Source organism: Spodoptera frugiperda, chromosome 28 (assembly GCF_023101765.2).
Source record: "Spodoptera frugiperda isolate SF20-4 chromosome 28, AGI-APGP_CSIRO_Sfru_2.0, whole genome shotgun sequence".
Lineage (NCBI taxonomy): Eukaryota > Metazoa > Arthropoda > Insecta > Lepidoptera > Noctuidae > Spodoptera > Spodoptera frugiperda.
This window is the reverse complement of record NC_064239.1, coordinates 12,812,946-12,832,480: the sequence shown is the minus strand read 5'-3', so window position 1 is coordinate 12,832,480 and position 19,535 is coordinate 12,812,946. Positions and strand designations below refer to the sequence as shown.

The 19,535-nt window shown below is 40.4% G+C and overlaps 1 protein-coding gene across 9 annotated transcripts in view; it reads right to left on the bottom strand.

Annotated features, from left to right (window-relative positions):
• Positions 1-19,535, bottom strand: part of LOC118265080 (muscle-specific protein 300 kDa) — a 193,513-nt gene that overhangs the window by 88,545 nt on the left and 85,433 nt on the right. For 7 of the 9 annotated variants that reach the window (XM_050705766.1, XM_050705765.1, XM_050705763.1 and 4 more), the window contains 13 exons: positions 11,379-19,424; positions 11,228-11,302; positions 7,148-10,875; positions 6,895-7,072; positions 6,619-6,804; positions 6,172-6,519; positions 5,829-6,089; positions 5,251-5,721; positions 3,864-5,162; positions 3,544-3,717; positions 1,091-1,192; positions 449-686; positions 34-368 (listed from right to left, as the gene is read on the bottom strand). In XM_050705766.1, the coding sequence (XP_050561723.1) occupies positions 34-368; positions 449-686; positions 1,091-1,192; positions 3,544-3,717; positions 3,864-5,162; positions 5,251-5,721; positions 5,829-6,089; positions 6,172-6,519; positions 6,619-6,804; positions 6,895-7,072; positions 7,148-10,875; positions 11,228-11,302; positions 11,379-19,424 (15,441 nt within the window). The remainder of the gene's footprint in view (positions 1-33; positions 369-448; positions 687-1,090; positions 1,193-3,543; positions 3,718-3,863; positions 5,163-5,250; positions 5,722-5,828; positions 6,090-6,171; positions 6,520-6,618; positions 6,805-6,894; positions 7,073-7,147; positions 10,876-11,227; positions 11,303-11,378; positions 19,425-19,535) is intronic. The other 2 variants (XM_050705770.1, XM_050705769.1) reach the window with 2 other exon arrangements.

The following is a 19,535-nucleotide window of genomic DNA, read 5'->3' as shown; positions in this document are numbered from 1 at the left end:
TTGTAATTTATTTATCTTGAGATGACTACTTACTTGTTCTTCTACTTGTTGAGATTCCAAGTTGCTAACAATGTTGATAACTTGGGATCCAACAGATTTGATGCTGTCAACCTTGTCTTTGCCAGCCTGTCCGAATTCTGAGGACAGTTCTTTGAGTGCACTGAGTTTCTGAGGGCAAGGGAGACCAGAGCCCTTGTCAGCCAGACACATCTTCTTGAGAGTAGAGTCGAAGAAGTCGTGGATTTCTTGGCATTTGTTGCGGAAAGCATCGATGATTGCTTGGTTACCCTTTTCTCTCTCAATAGCCTTGAGTATAGCTTGTTCTAGGTTATCTAGCTCTTCTTCCAGATTTATTTCGTCTTCAAGACCTGCGTAAAAATAAACAATAGGTAATTAGAACGGGATAAAATGAGTCGAAATATTATGGCATTAAATGGTTTGTACTAACCTTCAGTAGGAATCTCAGTGAGCAGTCTGTTTCTCTTCTCGCTAAGAGAAGCAAGAGCGTCATTCATCGCAGCCATGTCCTGCTTAGCAGCTTCAGGCCTGAGTTTGGATGGGTTAGCAAGCCAGTCACGGGCCAGAGCAGTATGGACTGCGATCCATTCTTGGATCTCAAGGACCTGTTTCATGGCTTCTTCCATTCCATGGACAGCATCTCCTAACTCTTCCAAATGACTTTGTACCTGTAGGATATAGATAAGTATGTTAGTTTAAGTTTACAAGGCATTGTTAGAGTGGGTGCAAGTATTTTTATTGCAATTGTGATTGTGATTAAAATTGTTTGATATCATGATCATGTTGTGGACTATTATTGCATAATTTTGATACTAATGACTTTTGATATCGTTTTGAGTTTTCGTGGGATGGTTTCTACATGCATAAAATATTCTGCTGCGTTCGGTGAACTAGTTGCAAGTGCATTTTTTCATGCCTGCTGCTTGAAGAATGATTACATATTGTAGAAAATTGGGACCAGCAGATTTAATTAGTTTTATTACAACTCAATTAGGTTAATCTTCTATTACAATAATTTCATTATTTTCTTCATTATCTTCCAAGAAATTCTTGCCGTTAAATCAAGACTCACCTTGCTTTCGAAAGTCGTAAGCTTTTGACTGAACTCGGGCGCCTCAAGCGTCTTTAGTATATGCTCAATGCGTGGCGCGCTCTGTACTTCAGTCACATGTTTCTATAAACAAACCATGCATCACACAACATCAAAACAGTGCGGATTAGTACGTTGATAGTATTTATTAATTTGTTAATGAGATGACAGAGAAAATAGTGGAAATAAATATATTATAATATTATTATTACTCGTTCAACAATTCCGTTCTCATTAGTTCAATTCTGCCCATTAATGAAATTCAGTTCTGAGGGCTTAGTACGAGTTTGTTTTTCGTTTAACGAGATCGAAACGAGAGTTAATTCGGGACTCTGATTGGTTGGTTCATTCGTGCCGGTCAATCAGAGCGCCGAACGCGCTTCTGTTTCGTTTTCGTTCAAACTCATACTACTAACAACTGATGCCATATATTTTTCTCAACATACGAGATTGTATTGTCACATTAATTACCTATCAAATATTGTTAATCAAATTGATTTTTAAAACATACATTTAAATAATTAAGTTTTACATAGATACCACCCACATTAGGATTATCTCCTGTGCCGTGGGTGCCTATTTTTTTACATTCCATATTTTCTCTGTCATAATCTCAATACAAACGTGACATAGCAGAAGCCATCAACTTGGTATCGGTGGTGTTAATGTGTTCATCTAGTGAGATATGGTACTGGTATACGTGCCATATTGCAACCGTGTCTGCTTCTCATTGTCTGACCTGAGATTATTTATTCTAATTCAATAACTAACTGACCCGGTAAACTTCGGATCGCCTCAAATATTTTTTGTAACCTTTAAAAACTTCCTGGACTTCCACAAATAATTCAAGACCAAAATTTACCAAATCGGGTTAGTCGTTCTCCAGCAAGACTAACGAACAACAATTGATTTATATATTATTATATTATGTATATAAATTCATTACGTAATTTTGTATAGTTCTCAGATTACACGTCTAGAAAGATTTATAATGCTGTTGCTGGTACAAGCGCCTGATGTTTTATTCAACGGTATGTAAAAATGTTGTAAAACACAACGTTGCTATTACTAAAAGTATCCGATTGTTCTACGATTTTATAATCCGCTATTATATAGCAAATAAAACGGATAATATTCAATTAAAACACCCAATTTGAAAACATTTCCTATACACAAAAGTTATGTACCTCTTAAAACAGACACTTCATTACCATAATGTTAATTATTAACGTCAAAATAATCTCGATTCAGACAAAACCAGGTGCACAAAAGTTACATTGCCAACGATAAAGCCTTTACATATTATTGTACTAACTACGGTCTATCTACAACAATGTTAACAATTACGTTATTATTAATAATTATTAATTAATAAGAGATCTTATCTTACATCAAAAACGTTGGTTCTGTTCGTTTTGTCGACCTGGCAAACTTATAAGCATAGATTTAATATAAGTAAGTATTTTATTATTTGCAAACCATTCAGTTTCATAAGCGTGGTGAATCGCATTGCATTAGATTTGCTTTGGTTCTTTATCTAATTTTATTAGCTTAAAATACCTATCTTTATATATATATATAATTCTTCTGTAAGTGTGTATGTCACTGAACTTCTCTTAAACGAGTGGACCGATTTTGATGAACTTTTTTGTGTGTGTTCAAGGTAATCTAAATGGTTTAGATTCACAATTTTGTCCGCTGGACAATGTTTTTTTAATTAGTTTTTAATTTATTAGTAGTTGTTGATTTTGGAATGTTTTACATTGGATCCGACAGAAGCGCTACCATCGCAGTGTCAAATATTAATGACGTTAGATATTGTCATAACATTTGAATAACAATTTTCATCAAAAAGGTCCAGAATGTTTTAGCTTATTAAAAAAAGTTTAAAATTTTCAAATTAAAGACGTATAGACAAGACAACGTCTGTCGGGTCCGCTAGTTACTAATATTATTTAGACTTCTATCGATTATAATTTCTCTATAGGTAATATTCTTTGTCTAATGCTACTCTACATCTTATAATATTGTAATCCGTTAACTAAATAAATAAATCTCAATTTCTAAATTGTTATATTAGTGAACACGATATTTAACTTAATAATTATCTTATTATGGATATTAGGTTGTGGGCTTTGGCTTAACGTAAACTAGACTTTTCTAAGGACTTTTAAAATGGATCTAACTTCACACACATAGTTGGGACAAGTTTAGGAGTAAAAACTTAATATTTTAATGATCATGCCGACATTAATAGAATCTAAACCTACTTGTACTTTAAATAAGGCCCAATTTCAATCTAACATTAGGTATCCTATAACTAAATCAATGCAACACGATTCACGAACATCAAACATCAATTGAAATCGTTGTCAGTTGTTTTAAAACGACGTCAAAACTTCTGAAGCGAGGATGTTAGTGGAGGCTTTCAGTACCTGGTCGATGAGGTCCTCGAGGCGAGCCCGCACTTGGAGTTCCCTCGGCGGGATGGGCAGCGGGGCCGAGTCGGCCGGGGACGACGGACGGGACACTGACGCTGCAGCCGCGGAGCACGCTGCTACCGCCGCTGATAGGCGACTCTTCTCCGTTTGTAAGCGGTTGTGGAGACCCTGGCGTGAATTGCTTATGTTAGTTCATAGAACATTAGTTATAATTTGTATTGTTATGAATTTGGCATTTACCTACATTCACACATTTGAATAAATTAGGACTGATGAAATCTTTGTCTATGTTAAAAAATGTCCAATCAACTTACCCTAGCTTTATCCAGAAGTTCACGTCCATGTGAAAGTCCATCAACTGGCACATCAAGCTCAGTAATCGCGGGCTCCATCTCATCCAAGTTGTTCAGGATGCTCTCCAGCGTGTCTTCATACTCCTTGAACTTGGCAAGACCTTCCCTGAGACGACGTTCAATCTGCAGGGCGGTGGCCAACAAGCTCTTGTGGCTGTCGTTGACATTCTTCAGTTGTTTGCCAACAGTCTCACGAATGGAAGGAGTCGTGGCTTCATAGCGTTCGATCTGAGCCTGTCCTTTACCTTCCAACTCGTCCAACGTCGACCTGTACTTCTGAATGTCATCAAGAAGAACCGCGTGTTGGGCTAGCTGTTCTTCAGTCTGCTCCCTGTTGGAGATGTACAAGGAATTGTGTGCCATAAGCTGGAAAGAGATCTGCAGCAACCATTTCTCTGTGTCTTGTAGAGACTGGTGGTAGTTGTTGTAGTCCTTGATCTCGGATTCAAGATCAGCCTTCTTGGCTGCACACTTGGCACGTAAAGCATTGCATTTCTTCTCGATCTCTGTAACAGACTCCTTGATGGCTGGTTTCTTTGCCCATGAGCTAAGTTCTGCGGCTTCGCTCTTGAGTCTGTCAAGTTCAGGCTTCTTGTTATCAATTTCATCTTCAATGTGCTTGTATTTTTCAAGAAGAGTCTTCATTTCACCTAATTCTCCACCAGTAGGAGGGACCTTGTCCAAGTTCTGTTCGGTATCCTTGATCCATTGGTCCATCTTCTTCTTGGATTCTTCGAAGTCCTCCCATTTACCGATAGCGGCTTTAAGTTGAGCTGTGATAGAGTTGAGGTCTATCTTCAGTTGGTCCCAGCTTTCTTGTAGGATCTTGACGTCGTTGCGGAGACCATCTTGTTCTTCAGGAGGAGTGTTGTTAAGAGCCTTCTTGAAAGCTTCTTGTAAGACGACCAGTAAGTGATGTCCCTCAGTCATTCTGTTGTTGACAAGTTTGACTGTCTCCAGCTTGTCTTTAGTGGTGTCAATATCTCCAACACCGATAGAATCTTGGACAGTGCCATGAGCTGTCTCCAACCATTGCTGGAGGTCTTCCTTGGCCTTGATGAACTCAGTGTGGTCAGATAAGTTCTTCTCACCATTTGAAACTAGACCTTGAATCTTGGTGAGCAAGGTGGTGTATTCAGTTTGAAGGTTGACTGTCTTGTCACGAACCCAGGCGCAAGCGCTTTGTTCCATAAGGTTTTCACATCTATCATTCAGTTCTTCCAAGACGTGTTTGTGTCCTAGGGCTTCAGCCAGGAGTTCCTAAAAAGTAAACGTAAATTAGTTTAAAAATGTATCAAACATAGGAATGTAGATGAGAACTTAAAACTATTAAGACAATAATACTTACGCGGCATTTATCAAGATGTTCAGGCGTAATCTTGTCGACCTTTTGCACGGCCTTCAACTTGTTGTCAAACTCCTTCACCCACTTGCTCATCTTCTCCGACGTCTCCAAGTAGTCGGACCACGCTGCTAGGCATTTCTCCAGCAACTTCTTCGTGTCCTTGCAGATCTGTTGCAGGTTCTCCCATTCAATCTTCAGCTGTTTAATCTCTTGGTTGATGTTGTCCTTGCCTTCATTTCCAGTAGTTTCTAGCACTGCATTACTGAGACTAATAGCTTTCTTCAGCAAAGCCTCGCCTTTAGGCAGAGATTCAATAATTTGGTTGACTTTCTGCAATTTCTTCTGCACGGAATCCTTCTCGCCGTGGGAGTCTGAACACTGTTGGATCTCGATCTTGCAGTTCCTGATCCAGTCATAGAAACTGTCGTACGACTCTTTGTATTGAATGTGAGAGTTCACGTATTCTTCCAATTTCTAAAATAAAATTAAACATTATAAATATAAATCGATGCTCTAATTAGGTAGCATACTTGTTTGTTTAAATGAATTAACAATAAATAATTAAAAAATCTAGTACTAACCGCAATCATCTCGTTGACAGTCTTCCTGATGTCATCGTACCTCTGCAACGTATCTTCAATGTCCTTGGACTTCAGAGAGGCATCCTCTCGAAGTTTCTCATTCAATCTCTTGACCAGGTCGTTGTGAGAGTCAATGTCTCTGTTAAACGTCTTAAACTTCTCCAACTTGGCCTTCTTCTCCGATAAGTCTTGGAGAAGAGAGTCGTCTGACTGAATCTTCTGGTCAATATCGTCTAACCATTCTACCAGGAGCTTGTGGATCTGTAAGGTAATCAGATCGTTAGTGTTGAGAAACCCTAGATAGGAAAATAAGATGACGTGAAAATTTGATGTAGAACCATACCTTAGAGATATCATCAAACTGCGCAGCTCTGTTAGTCAACTTGTTCCTGACGTCTTGCAGATCAGCAATCAGCTTGTCGAACTCTTGTTTCAGGTTATCAGTGTCTTCCTGGATCTTAGCAGCTCCTGTCTGCTCAGTGTTCATGATCACCTTCTCTTTCAGTTCTAGAAGGTAGCGCAGTTTGTTCTGGCCCTGCTCCAAAGATTGACGGAGAAGCTTCACGGTGTTAAGTTTACTGTTTACTTCAGGTAAGTTGTTAGGTATTTCAGCACATTGGTTGAGCTTCTCTCGGGTTCTGTCAAGCCAGTCTTGGCATTCGCCGTACAAGGCGTTGTGTTGTTGATGTTCCTAATAAGAAAAGAGAGAAAATAATGTTAATGGAACATTATCGCTAAAACAAAGTATTATCTGATTTGAGTAAACCTTTAGAATAAGTTTGCTACTTACTTGGTAGTGAAGTTCGAGCCTCTTCATAACCTCCTTGGCTAGCGACAGCAGTGCGTTGTATTTCGTAGTGAGCTGTGTAATGCCATTGGAAATTCTGGTGTCTGCGCAAGTCTCCAGTAGAGTTTGAGCGCGCACGTTCAGCTTGTCCAGCTCAGCTTGCCAATCAAATAGCGTTTGGAGGTGTCCCTATTGAGACAGATAAAAATTAGTCATACATAGAACCTCTTACGAAATGTTAATAATAATCAGTACAATTATACTTCTTCAATGTCTTACCTGGAACTCCTCAAGAACGACTTTCTTTTGTTCCAAGTTATTCTGCAATTTGTTAAAGGATTGTACTAATTTCTCAGTCTTCGACAACCAGTCTAGGGCTTCCTTGTACTGCTCTTCATATTCTGTCCACTTCACGATACCGCCTTCAATTAGAGCCTTGGTGTTGTTAAGCTGTTCCCTGTTGAGTTACCATTAATATTGTATTACCTGACGTAAACAACCATTAGATAAGCATGAAATGTTTAATACTTACACGTAGGTATCGTACTCTTCTTGCATTAGAGCTACTTCTTCTTCAATTTCTTCTCTGTCTTCGTGGTCAGCTAAGCCGCAAGATATCTCGCCCAATTCCAGAGCTTTCTGCAGCTTCGCTTGACCTTCAGGCAGCTCGCTTTCTAATACTTTTAGTTGTGAAATCTTGCTACTCAATGATTCTTTGTCACCGGTAGCGTCAGAGCACTTTCCTAGCTTCTCTTTAGCAGCTCGAATCCATTGGACGAAGTCTGAGCCAGCATCGATGAAAGCTTGATGTTGTTCTACGGTTTCTCTCTGTTTCTCGTACAAGTCTTTGGCTTGCTTAGATAAAGTTTCATATTTGCTGGTTATCTCAGATGCTGGAGCCTGTTGCATAAGTTCCGAAGCCTTAGAAGTTACAGACTGAATCATGGGTTCAAACGAAACGATATCTTGCACAATATTGTTTGTTTGACGGAGTGTGGCTTTCCTTTCGCCCAGGCTAAGACCAGTCGTGAGTCCGGCAAGTCGGTCCTGGCCCTTTTTAGATTTGGCGACTTTTTGTTCACACACTTCTTGGAGTTTTGCTTCTCTGTCGGATATCCATTGTTGCAGTTGCGAATAACTTGAGCTGTAGTCGGCCCATTGGAGCAAGGCTGTTTCTAGGTGAACCTTAGCAGTACTCATCTTCTTGACGAGACGGTCCCACTCATTTTGCAGCTCTTTGAGCTCAGTATTAATCTTGTCTTTACCGTCAGACCGTGTATTCCTGAGAACCTTTTCTCCACTGTTAACAGTGGCGTGTACCAAGTTCTGGCCTTCTTCACGGCGCTTAAGCAAGTCTTCGATCTGTTCGAGACGTTTCTGCAGGGCTTCCTTGCTGCTGTTACTACCAGCTTCACTGCCACTGCGAGTGATCTCCCAGGCGTCGTCGATCCATTTCTTGGTCTTGGCATAATTGTCATCATAAGTCTGGTGTTGTTCGTAGTTGGTCTCGACCTTCTTGAGGACGTCATTAGCCATGTTGACCAAAACTTGGTACCTTGAGTTGAGGTGACGTAGCTGGTTGTTGACATAGGTGTCCAAATGTGAAGCTAGGAGACCAGAAGCAGAAGCATTGAACTTGTCAATGTCCGCTTTGCCTTTGTTCAGTTGGTCTACGATTTCCTTAACTTCATTGACTTGTCCACCCTTCTCCTTGGCGGTACCCAGCAAGGCTAGTTTTTGGTTCTTGATAAGAATTTCTTTTTGTTGTAGCCAGTCAGATAATCTTTCGTACTCATCTTTGTACTCTCGCCACTGGTTGACAGTATCTTCAAGCTGACTCTTTTGTTGTTTAATTTCATTGAAGAGATCATCGAAACTTTCTTTCAATGCTTTCATTTCGTTTTTGATGATTGTTTGACCCTCAGGTGAAGTGCTAGCTAGGACAACTTCGCCAGTGTGTTGTAGATGCTCTAATAATAGCTCCCCTTGCGCCTGTTTGTTAATCAGGGCATCAAGGGGTGCTACAGAATTTTCAATGGCCAGTTTGTCACTCAATGGCTTAGATTTCAGGGAAGGTACCTTCTCTCGAGCTCTGCTCAACCATTGGATAAGCTCATCATGAGCTTCCTTGTACAACCTGTGATCTTTGTATTGTTCTTCGCGGTCGGCAAGCAATTTCTTGATCTTATCATAAAGATTATCGAACTTACTTAATGTTTCTTGAGCTTTCGATGCGGCTTGATTTTGTTGGCCACTTGCGATCATCTCAGCTGCTTTCGCTTTCAGTGTATCTACGTCAAGACGATCACAGCGGGCTTTCTCTTCTACTTCTTTGAGTTTTTCAAGTTGTGCCCTCTTGTCTGTCATAGATGATTCGTAAGGCGTCAGTTCAGCTAACATGTTCTCGAGATAAGTGTTACTCTTCTCAATGAGTTGTATCTGTTCAAGGAAGCCAGCCCATTTGGTGACTGAATCATCTAACATGTTCTTTGTTTCAATCATTCTGGATAATAAGGCCGACCATTGTTCTTGTAAGGCAACCAATGAGTTGTTGATTGCCTCATGACCTGCAGGTGCAGTGTTAGCCATAACATTTTGAGCTAGTTCTACAAGAGATTGCACTTTAGTAAAACCTTCATCCTTTGTAAGAAGCAAGTTCTGGATCAATACTAATTTAGTTTCAAGATCATCCTGTGAGCAGGAGCTCAAGTCAGCGCAAAAGTCTAGTTTGTCTCTCAGCTCTTCGATCCATTGTGAGCATTCAGTAACATTGCTGGCGAATTCTTGATGAGTCTTGACATACTGTTGCCACCTGTTTGTCAAATCCTTGACTTTTTGTGAAAGAGTTTGATATTTCACAGACAGATCTGAAATCTGTGAAGCACGTGGTCCGAACACACCAGTATGCAGGTGCTGAGCCTTTTCAGTGATGTTATCAATTTCAAGCTCTTTAGCTCGGACTTCACCCTGTAACTCCTGGAATTTCTTGAATTGTTCTTGCTTCTCTGGAAGAGTAGCTTTCAAGTCAACAGCATGGATCTGGTTGTCAGTATTTCTGATCCAAGCCAGGCACTGGTCTTTCATGTTTTCATATTCGTTCCATTGTTGGATCTTGTTCTCCAATGCTTCGATGGTCTTATTAATGAAAGATACAAGGCCTTCCCATTCTTGGTGAGAAGCATCAATTTGGTTTCTAATATTGGCTTGTCCGGTGCTAATAGTTCCTGGTAACACCTTTTCACCTAGTGAACGTATTTTGTCAATACGGTTCTTCTCTTCAGGAAGGCTAAGTTGCAGAGATTTAAGTTTCTCGCAATTGCTACTGAGTGCTACGCGTTCAAGGTTGACATCACCCCACAGTTGAGCAGTATTTTGAGTGGCCTCGACCCATTCTTCCAAGTCCTTGACAGCCTTGGTGTATTGTTGGTGGTTATTTACAATGGCTTCATATTGTTCCACGAAGGATTTAGCTCTAGACAAAATAGTCTCATGCCTTTGTTTCAGTTGTTTGATTTCCTTAGCAATATCTTTGCTAACATCAGGTAGAGACTGAGCACGAGATTCTAGGTCAGCAATATCTTGTTGATGAGCAATAGCGTCTTGAAGGAATGTTCGGTAAACGTTTAGTTGATTACGTTTTTCATCTAAAGTTGCCTTTAGTTCAATTTCCTTTGGTAAATTCTTTTCAGCCGTTGTCAGCCATTGCTGCACATTCTTAAGGTTGTCTTCAAACGAGGACCACTTGTTTAGCTCAGAGTCAAGGTCTCTCTCAGCCTTAGTGATGTTATCGTACAGGTTGTCAATAGCTTGTTGTATTTCATGCAACTGCTGTTCGATGATTTCTTTACCTTCAGGTGATGTGGAAGGATATAATTTTTCGCCCAATTCAAAGGTATTGTTGACCAGAAGGGTAGCATTACGTCTTTGGCTCAGTAAATCGTTAAGGCTTTCTCGTTTAGCGCTGATTCCTTCAGGTGTGTTAGACAGATTTTCATTGCATTCATCAAATTTAAGTTGAGCCGCCTTCAACCAGTCAGTACATTGATTGTACTTCTCTTGGTAAGCATTGTGATCATTAACAGCCTGCTCACATTTCTTAACAAGCTCCTTCGCCGTAGACTGTACGGATTGGAATCGTGACGTCATCTGTTGTAAGTTCATTGTGATCCTAGTATCATTACAGTTTTCTATGAGGTCACTGAACTCATCCGATAATTTATCGACGTCGTTTTCTGTCTTCTTCAAGTTAGCCAAGATAGCCTGAAAAACAACATGTGTTAGACAGAAGAAATTGTAAAATTGAAAGATTACGTTTAAACTGAGCTACGACAACTACCATTAGTACCATCATCGAGATAGTTAGACTTTAATAAACTCGTTCAGCATTAGAAGTACCAATAACCAATGCCTCTATATTAGTATCAAATGTAAATAAAATTATAGAAAAACTTGAAGTATCGCAGTCAACCACAAAATACGAGTAAATATAATTATTATAATTTATTGTTAGATATCTATGAAAATTACTTTCGTGAAATTAGGTAAGATCTACTGAAAATTAGGCTATTTCCTACAGTGCTGACGATAAGACTTTTTTTCCATCAACTCTTACTTGATCCAAGGCTTCGCCCAAAGCAATGACTGCGCTCAAATCATTGTCGTGATTATCAATCGCTTTACATAAATCCTGTTTTAAAATTCATATAAATAAATCAAAAGTGAAATAAAAATAGATGAAAAAGAAATTATTCAAATAATCATACCTGATATTTGTTCAGTTGATCCACCTTTTCTTCCAGGGTTGCTTTGGGCGTGTAGGTCTTCAGACTCATCTCAGTGTCACTCAACCAGTGTTGTAAGCGCTCGTTAGCGCTGTCGAACTCGATCCATTGTTGTATCTTGTCTTCGATTCCTCGTTTGACATCATGGACGGTAGCTGTAAACTTCTCCAAATCTGCCTTTAGCAGACTCAGCTCCCTAGACATACCATCTCTACCTCTGGGTGAAAGTCTAGCATTGTTCTTCTCAATAAGATCTGATAGAATCTTCAATTTGTTGTTTCCAGTTGGGATTGCATCCAGCAGTTCTTGGATTTTACCCAATTTACTCTGCAATGCGGCTTTGTTACCGCTGTAATCTGATAGCAGGTGAAGGCGGTCCCAAAGATGTTTTTGGTAATCTTGCAGAGATTTTTGTTGGTCAGCGAACTGTTGGTAGATGTCGAATGTGCTTTCATGTTTATCGATGATGCCAGTCAGTCTGTTTGTAAGGGCATTGTATCTGTCCCAAACAGATTTGATGATAGCTGTCATTTCATCGCTCTCTCCCTTTCCTGAATGAAGAGTAGCTGATACACTCTTGGCTTTCTCAGTTACGGTTTCAATAACTCTCTTATGAGAATATATTTCTTGCAACAGCGTTTTGTTCTTCAACAATTTAGACTTAATCTCTTGAGCAGAGTTAAGCACAGCTTTTTCTTCGGCATCAACAATTTTCTCTTTTTCATCCAACCAAGCCAATGTCTGTTGCAAGACATCTTGATAGCTTGACCATTGCAGTGTTTGAGACTCGAATTCTTTCTGTTGTTGAAGGATAGTGTCATTAAGTTTATCCCACCTTTCTCTAAGAGCTCTTATTTCTGCTCGGATGTTTTCTCTTCCGTTTGCAGCAGTCTCAGGAAGTACTTTGTCACCAGCTGTGGTCAGTATTGCTATTTTGTGTTCACCATTTTCTCTTTCCATTAAGAACACTTGAAGTTTATTGCCCTTGCTTTCTATGCTTAGTTTATCTTCCTTTGTGACCATTTGGGACAGCTGTTCTTCCAATGGTTTCAACCATGCGTCGAATTCACTACGAAGTTGAGCATATTTCCTGTGATCAGCGACAAGCTCTGACCAATGGTTGACGATTTCTTTCGAGATAAGGTGCAACTGTTGGTAACGACTGCTCACTTGGGTAACCAGAGGTTTGAGACGCTCCGTACCACTTAGTTGGATTAAACTGTGAGATTCATCGACAAATGCATCAATTTCCTTCTCCTTTGCGTTGATGTTGTTACGCAGGTCAACATATCTTTGCAACTGGGCTTCTTTGTCGTTAAGAGTTGAGCAAAGGCTTTGGTCTCGGCATTTTGATTCCATATCTTTCAGCCATTCAGTAATAGATTCAATTGAAGAGTCGAATTTGTTCCAAATCTCCAACGTATGTTTGAGTTTCTGTTCTGAAGTTGCAATATTTTCAACAGCATTACGTAATTGGTCATGTAAGTTGTCAATTTCTGCCTTAATAGCTGTGTTACCGGCTTCAGATGTACTCTTGCTAACATTGGCGAAGACTGCTCTAATTTCGTCCAGTTTGCTTGAACCAACCTTTTCGATGTCCTTCAATGCGATAGCAGATTGCAGTTTCCTGATGATTTCAGGCTTTTCACCTGTCGCATTTTCAATATCAAGTAGTTTCTCTGACTGTGATCCAAGCCATTCTTTGTACTGTTGAATGAGTCGCACCAGATCTTCGTGCCTCTTCACACAGTCCTCCAAATTGTCTTGCAGATTTTGAGACTTGGTGACAATATTTTGGAACAATTGTTTAATGGATTGTAAATAAACATTCAAAGAAGCGTCGTGTGTCTGGTCTACCAGCTGTTGGGCTTTATCGCAGACAGATTCTACTAATTGCTGGTGAGTCATAATCTCTTGATGCATAATCTTGTGGTTTTGTAACTGAGCTTTCTTTTCTTCGAGGGAAGCCTTTAGTTCAGTGTGTCTTTGCATCGCTCTTTCTACGTCCTTAAGCCATTTGGTCAGTTGCTCTTGAGCAAGACTGAAATCTGAGAATTGAAGAAGGCATTGGTCCAATTTGTTAACAGTCTCTTGGAAGCTGTCTCCGAAACTATCCCACAAAGTCCTGATTTTGCGAATCTTTTGACGAATAACTTCTCTGCCATCTGGGCTGGTATGCGTGTATAACTTTTCGCCCAAACTTAAGAACTCTTCGAACGCAGGAGTTTTCTTGTTCCTGGTTTCGTACAGTTCTTTAGCTTTATTTTGTTTTTCTTGTAAGACAGCGTAATCTCCCACGATTTCATTAAGATCTTGTAGTTCACCCAACATACCTAGGAGCCAGTTCTCCATGTTATTGTATTCATTTTCAAATGTCTGGTGTTCTGAGACGAATACTTCGTACTTGGAAATGATTTCATTTACAAGATTGTTGAGCGTGTGGTATCTTGTTGCCAACTTCGACGTCTTATTTGAAAGTTCAGATTCAGTAGCAACATTCTGTTTAGTATCAGTCAAGGCAGCAAAATCAGCACTTCTTGAAGCCAGCTCACTTTGAATCTCTTTGACTTTTTGTAAGTGAGCAACCTTAGCCTCCAGATTACTCTTTAGACTTTGGTCTCTGACTTGGTTTTCTTTGACCTTCAACCATTCTTCGAGTTCATCTAAGGTCTTCTGACTCTCGGTCCATTGTTTAAGTGTATCTTTGAGTTTCTTATCTTGTTCCTTACATTGTGTTGCTAATTGGTCCCATATAACCTTGAGCTGTTCATACTCACTGATGAGCACTGGATGTCCATTAGGATGCGTAGTTTCTACTACAGTTTCAAGTTGTGACCTAAGACCACTCAGGTTGTTCTGAATGTCTTGAGCCTTCGATGAAACTTTTTCGATTGCAGCAATCTTAGCGTCGACATCGTCCTTCTGAGTAACAGATCCATAGTTGAGCATACTGTTTTCAGCTACGATGTGATTAAGGCGATCGCGGACGTCTTCAAACATGCTAACGTATTTTTCGTGATCGGCTACGTGAGATTCGTATGTTGCGATTCTCTTTTCTAGCTCTTTAGACATATTCTTATACCTGTCAATTGTCTTGGAAAGACTCTTTTCTGCCTCTTCATCAGGCATTAATTTGATCTTCTCAGTTAATTGTGACAGCATCGATTGGTGTAATTCGACTTCTTGGTGAAGTATCTTGTTAGCATGAAGTTGTGCTTTCTTTTCGGGTAATGTAGGACAGAGTTTGAACTCTCCAAGTTCCTTTTCCTTGTCACCGATCCACTTCTGAACCTGGTTGAAGGTGTCATCAAATGACGACCTCTTGTTGATTGTGGTTTCGATGTCTTTAATTACATTGTTAAGTGAATCGACGGAATCTTCAAAGTAGTCCCTTAGAGCTCTTAGTTCATTTCTTACTTGTTCACGGCATTCAGGTGTGATGCCGCTGAATAGAGCCTCGCCAGATCCTATGGCATTGTTGAGAAGTTTCTGACCAACATCTTTGTTTTCGTTAAGTTTCTTTACTTGTGCAAGGTCAGCTGCTGATGGTTTAGCGTGCTTGCTCATTACAGCTAAATCTTTAATCTTACCATTGGCGTCTTGTAGCCAGTTCTTGAATTCGGCAATAGATTTGTCATACTTGGCTTTGTTTTCTTTCAGGTCTTTAAGCCTGTTAAGATGACTCTCCATAAACTTGCCAACGGTCTGATATCTAGAGACTAAATGATTGATATGTTGTAGAACACGCGAGTCTGGATTGCGAGATAAGATCTTTTCTCCAATCTCTGTGAGCTTGCTGACCTGTCCTCCATATTCCTTAATTTCTTGGTCAAGTTTTTCAACTTCAGCAATTTTAGAGTCAATTTCGTCCAGATTGAGGAGGTTGGCAGCTTCTTGTCTAACTTTGTTTTCTTTTTCTTTCAACCACTCTGAAACATTTTCTAGGAGTACTTCGTACTCTTGCCAAGCGTCAATGTTTTCTTTTAATCTGTTCTTAATTTCTTCGTAGTTAGCGTTAAGAACATCGAGGTTCTTCTGGGCTTTTTCAGTTTGTTGAGCTGCTTCTTGAGCACAGGCGGGCTCTGCGACAACTTTAAGAATATCACGAGCTTCCTTCAACTCGGCAACTTTGGCTCTACAGTCAGCAATACCGTTTTCGACATCAATAAGAGCGGCGTTTTTGACTTCCAAATTATATTTATCACTTGTGACGTCAGGCATGCACCATCTTGTTTTGTCATCTAATATCTTTAGATTCCTGTTGAACATTGCTAATTTGTCAGTGAAGAGTTTCTGCAAGAACGTGAGTAGAGTGATTTCTGTTTTGTTTGCGTGTATCAAAACACTCTCGAATCTCTTTTGAAGAGTACTCAGTTCCTTAGGCACCAGAGACTCGTAGAAACCAGGATAATTATCATTCATCTCTGAGACACTTTGAGATAAGTTATCGATTTCATCGTTCAAGTTCTGGAGCTCTGCTTTGCAGGCTTGGCATTTCTTCAAGCGGTCAAGAATCTTAGCGTTGTCACCTGTCATGTCGTCACACTTGATAATGTCATCGCGGATCTTGCTGACATTGTCTGAAAGGCGTTTGATATGATCTTTCAATTTAGTTTCTTTGGTACCCAGAGAAGATACTGCGCTTTCTAAGTTATCAGCCAGAGACTGAAGAGCGGCAAATTCGTTGTCCAAGTAATCAATAATGGAAGAAACTTGACCAACAGGGATGCTCTTATTCAGATTGGTAATCTGTTCACATTTGGCCTTGATACTGTTCTTAAGACCTGTGTAAATTGGCAACTCTTCCTTGTACTTTGTAAGATGGCTTTGTCCAAATCGAATTTCCAAGTTATCACAGGCATTAGCCAAGTTCTGACCAGTTTCACTTAACCAGGTAATAACTTGGTTCTTTGTGTCATCGATTTGTCTCCAAACGATCAATTGAGATTCCAAGTCTTGTATTCTTTTAATAACAGCATCGTTAACCTTCTCCCAGTGCGTTTGAGAGTTCAGGAATGCGTCTTCTAGCGGACTCGTGTCAAATCCTCCTAATGTTGATGCTTGTTTAAGGACGGATTGCTTGATCACATCCATTTGATCTAAAAGTCCCTTGGATCTCTTAAGAATCTCATACGACTTCTTGGCTTTTTCTAAAGCTTGTCCTGTTTGGACGTAATCATTGGGAGCATCTTTACAGTCGTTGTACAATTGTTCGGCTCTGCCCATTTCTCTGTCAAACGCTACTGTAAAGTTCTTCAATTCGTGAAGGGTGGAAGATAACAAGATGTACTTGTTCTTGGTGTCACGTACTGCGTTCACTACTTGGTCCCAGTTGTTGTCAGCAGTAGACAAGGCATTCTGAATTGTTCCCATGTTAGGTTGATCCTCTCTCATCAAGTGAAGACCTTCCTCCCTTAGTTCTTTACGAATCGATTGTTTCTCTTTCATTTCAGCGTCTAATTTGTCTAACTGCTCTGTCATGTCTTGGATAGTAGCTTCAGTTAAGGGTACGGGCTTCTGAGCCATTTCATTAAGAATGGTTTGAACGTTGTGTAATACTTCTCCCAATGCATTATGTTGTATATTGAACTTGTCCCATCGAGCACCAACCTTTTGTACCAAGTCTCTCTTGTTGGTTACTTGGTTTAGTAAAGCTTCTGCCTTCATTTCAATTTCCTTTACAATGCTGGTCGGTGACATGATACGGCCAGTGTTCTGGTCAGTAACCTTAACTTTAGAGGGTCCATCCAACAAAGCTACATTGCTCTTCCATTCAGGTATCTTGGTGATAACATTAACCAGCTCTTGTCTCAATATTTCATAGCTTTCTGGAGTAAGTTTCGGGCCCTCGACTTGGTACTGAATATGGTTCAATTGTTGTTTTGATTCGTCGTACCAGTTTAGTAAATCAGACCACTTCTGTAGGATACCCTTGTTTTGTTGGATGTTGTTTTCAATAATCTGATAATGTTCGGCGATGTTAGAGTATGTCTCGCTTAATGAGCGAGACTCATCTGGGTGAGAAGCAAGTGTCATGTTCTTGATTTCATTGTAGATGTCAGTGAATTCGGGCGCCTTAGCCGCATGTTCCTGTAAGAGAACGTGCATCGACTGAAGAGTTGGTTCCACTTTGTCGGCACCAATCTGATCGTAGCTTTCTGTTTTCCTTCTGAAATCTGTGATCCAGTTGTCGAAATTGTGCAGTTTAGTCATAAACTCCTGTCTGACAATGATTTTGTCGGAAAGTTCATTGACTCTGGCCCTCACTGTCTCAGCCAGGTCATTCGTGCGTTGTTTAATGTCTGACACTTTGTTCTTGAGTAAAGTGGCGCCTTCTGGCTGAATGTTGTGACAAATGTTATCACAAGTCTGAGATAAACTAATGATCTTAGCTTGTTGTTGGGAAATTTCATTTCCGAAGGACTTCAATTTATTTAGTTCTCTATCTAATTTTTCAACTTGAGGTGAGTCGACTGATACATTTTTGCTGCTTAATAACTTTTCACCATTTTCGATCCAAGTTTCAAGTTTGTCCGCCTCTCGTTCGAAGTTCTCCCAGTTGGTGACGAGTTTGTCTAGTTTGTTGTTCCACTGGTCGGCCAAGTCGTGTACCACTGCCCATCTGGAGTGAATAGCGTCCACTTCATCTGGGGCGTTAATGGACTTGGAGGACAGTTGATGGCTGACGCTCGATAAGATTTGGACGTTCATCAGTTGTTTCTCACAATCGGTAATCAGCGCTCTCGACTGTTGTTGCAATTGCTGTGCTTCAGGCAAAGTGGTAGGTTTAGGCACATTACCCAGCTTCAACTCAGCCTCTTCGATCCATGGTTTGATTTCAGCAACACCCTTCTGGTACTTCTGGTATGTTGCCAAGTCGTGCTCTACTACCTTAGTCTGGTGTTCTGTCGAACGTTGTAAGTCAGCCATCATTTTCTCTAGTAAAGCAACTTCACCTTTGAGTCTGTTGGCGTCTTGGACCCTGTGTTCTACAGCCAGCTTACTTCCTTGATCGGCAACACCACGAATGACATCTAGTTTCTCAGCAATTACTTTCTGTAACGACTGAGATTTAATGACTCTTTCTTCAGGTGTAATGTTTTCTGAGCGAATCTGTTGGATTAGCATAGGACTTTCCTTCTTGATCCATTCTCTGACATGTTCCAATTTGTGTTCAATTTTAACCCATTCTTCGTTGAACTTTTCTAAATGCTCGACCTTGCTGTCGACCTCATCTTGAACTCTCACCAACTTACGTTCAATAGTCTCTAGATCTTTCTCGATGACTGGTTTGGGTTTGTCTGCTGTGAGTGAACGTAGTTCAGTGTAAGCCTTTTGCAGTTGAGGAAGTCGTTCCGCCTTGGCCTTTTCAATATCAGTCTTAATCGTCTTCGTTTCTTGGAGTTCACGGCCGATGTTAGAGACTCCGAGTTCAAGGCCTGGGTGGACGATGTAGCTCTCGTATTTGTCGAGGTCTGACAATAGCTCGTCTTTTTGGTATTCATAGTTGGACCAGACCTTCTGTGTGTCGCGCAGCTTATGCAGGCGGTCAGTGGATGTCTCGTAGGCGGTGTTCCAGCCAGTTTCAAGGTTCCTGACGTCCTCCCTGACGAAGGCAGGCGCGTTGGCGTCCCTGATGAGTTCCTTTCCTCTCTGCAGCATGGACATGACGGAAGGTCGGTGTCGGTCCAGTTTCTGTACGGCAGCCTGTTGCTCCAGCACGAGTTGCTCGACGTGTTGCAGTGACTGGGGCTCCGGTGTGACCATGGCTTGTTCTTTAGCGTTCTCGAGTACACAGATGACTTCGTGTACTTCTCTGCGGTAAGTGTAGCATCGTGTGTAAGTCTCAGTCTTTATCATCGTGATCTCAATAGTTGGGATAAGGTTCTTATATCTCGCAATAAGGTTTTCGAGTCGTATTTGTTCTTCTTGAGCTTCAGCTTCTGAGCAGTGGTTAGTGAGCATGTCCAGGGTTTGGACAAGCCACTTCATGTCTTCGCGTTTCTTGTCGGCTTCACGGCAAATGTTCTACAAATAAATAATCAGTTATTGTACAGTTTCAATGTTTAATTGTTCTAACAAGTTATTAATGATACATTTGCAAGTAAGATTAAATAAAATGAAGATTGAAATATTTAC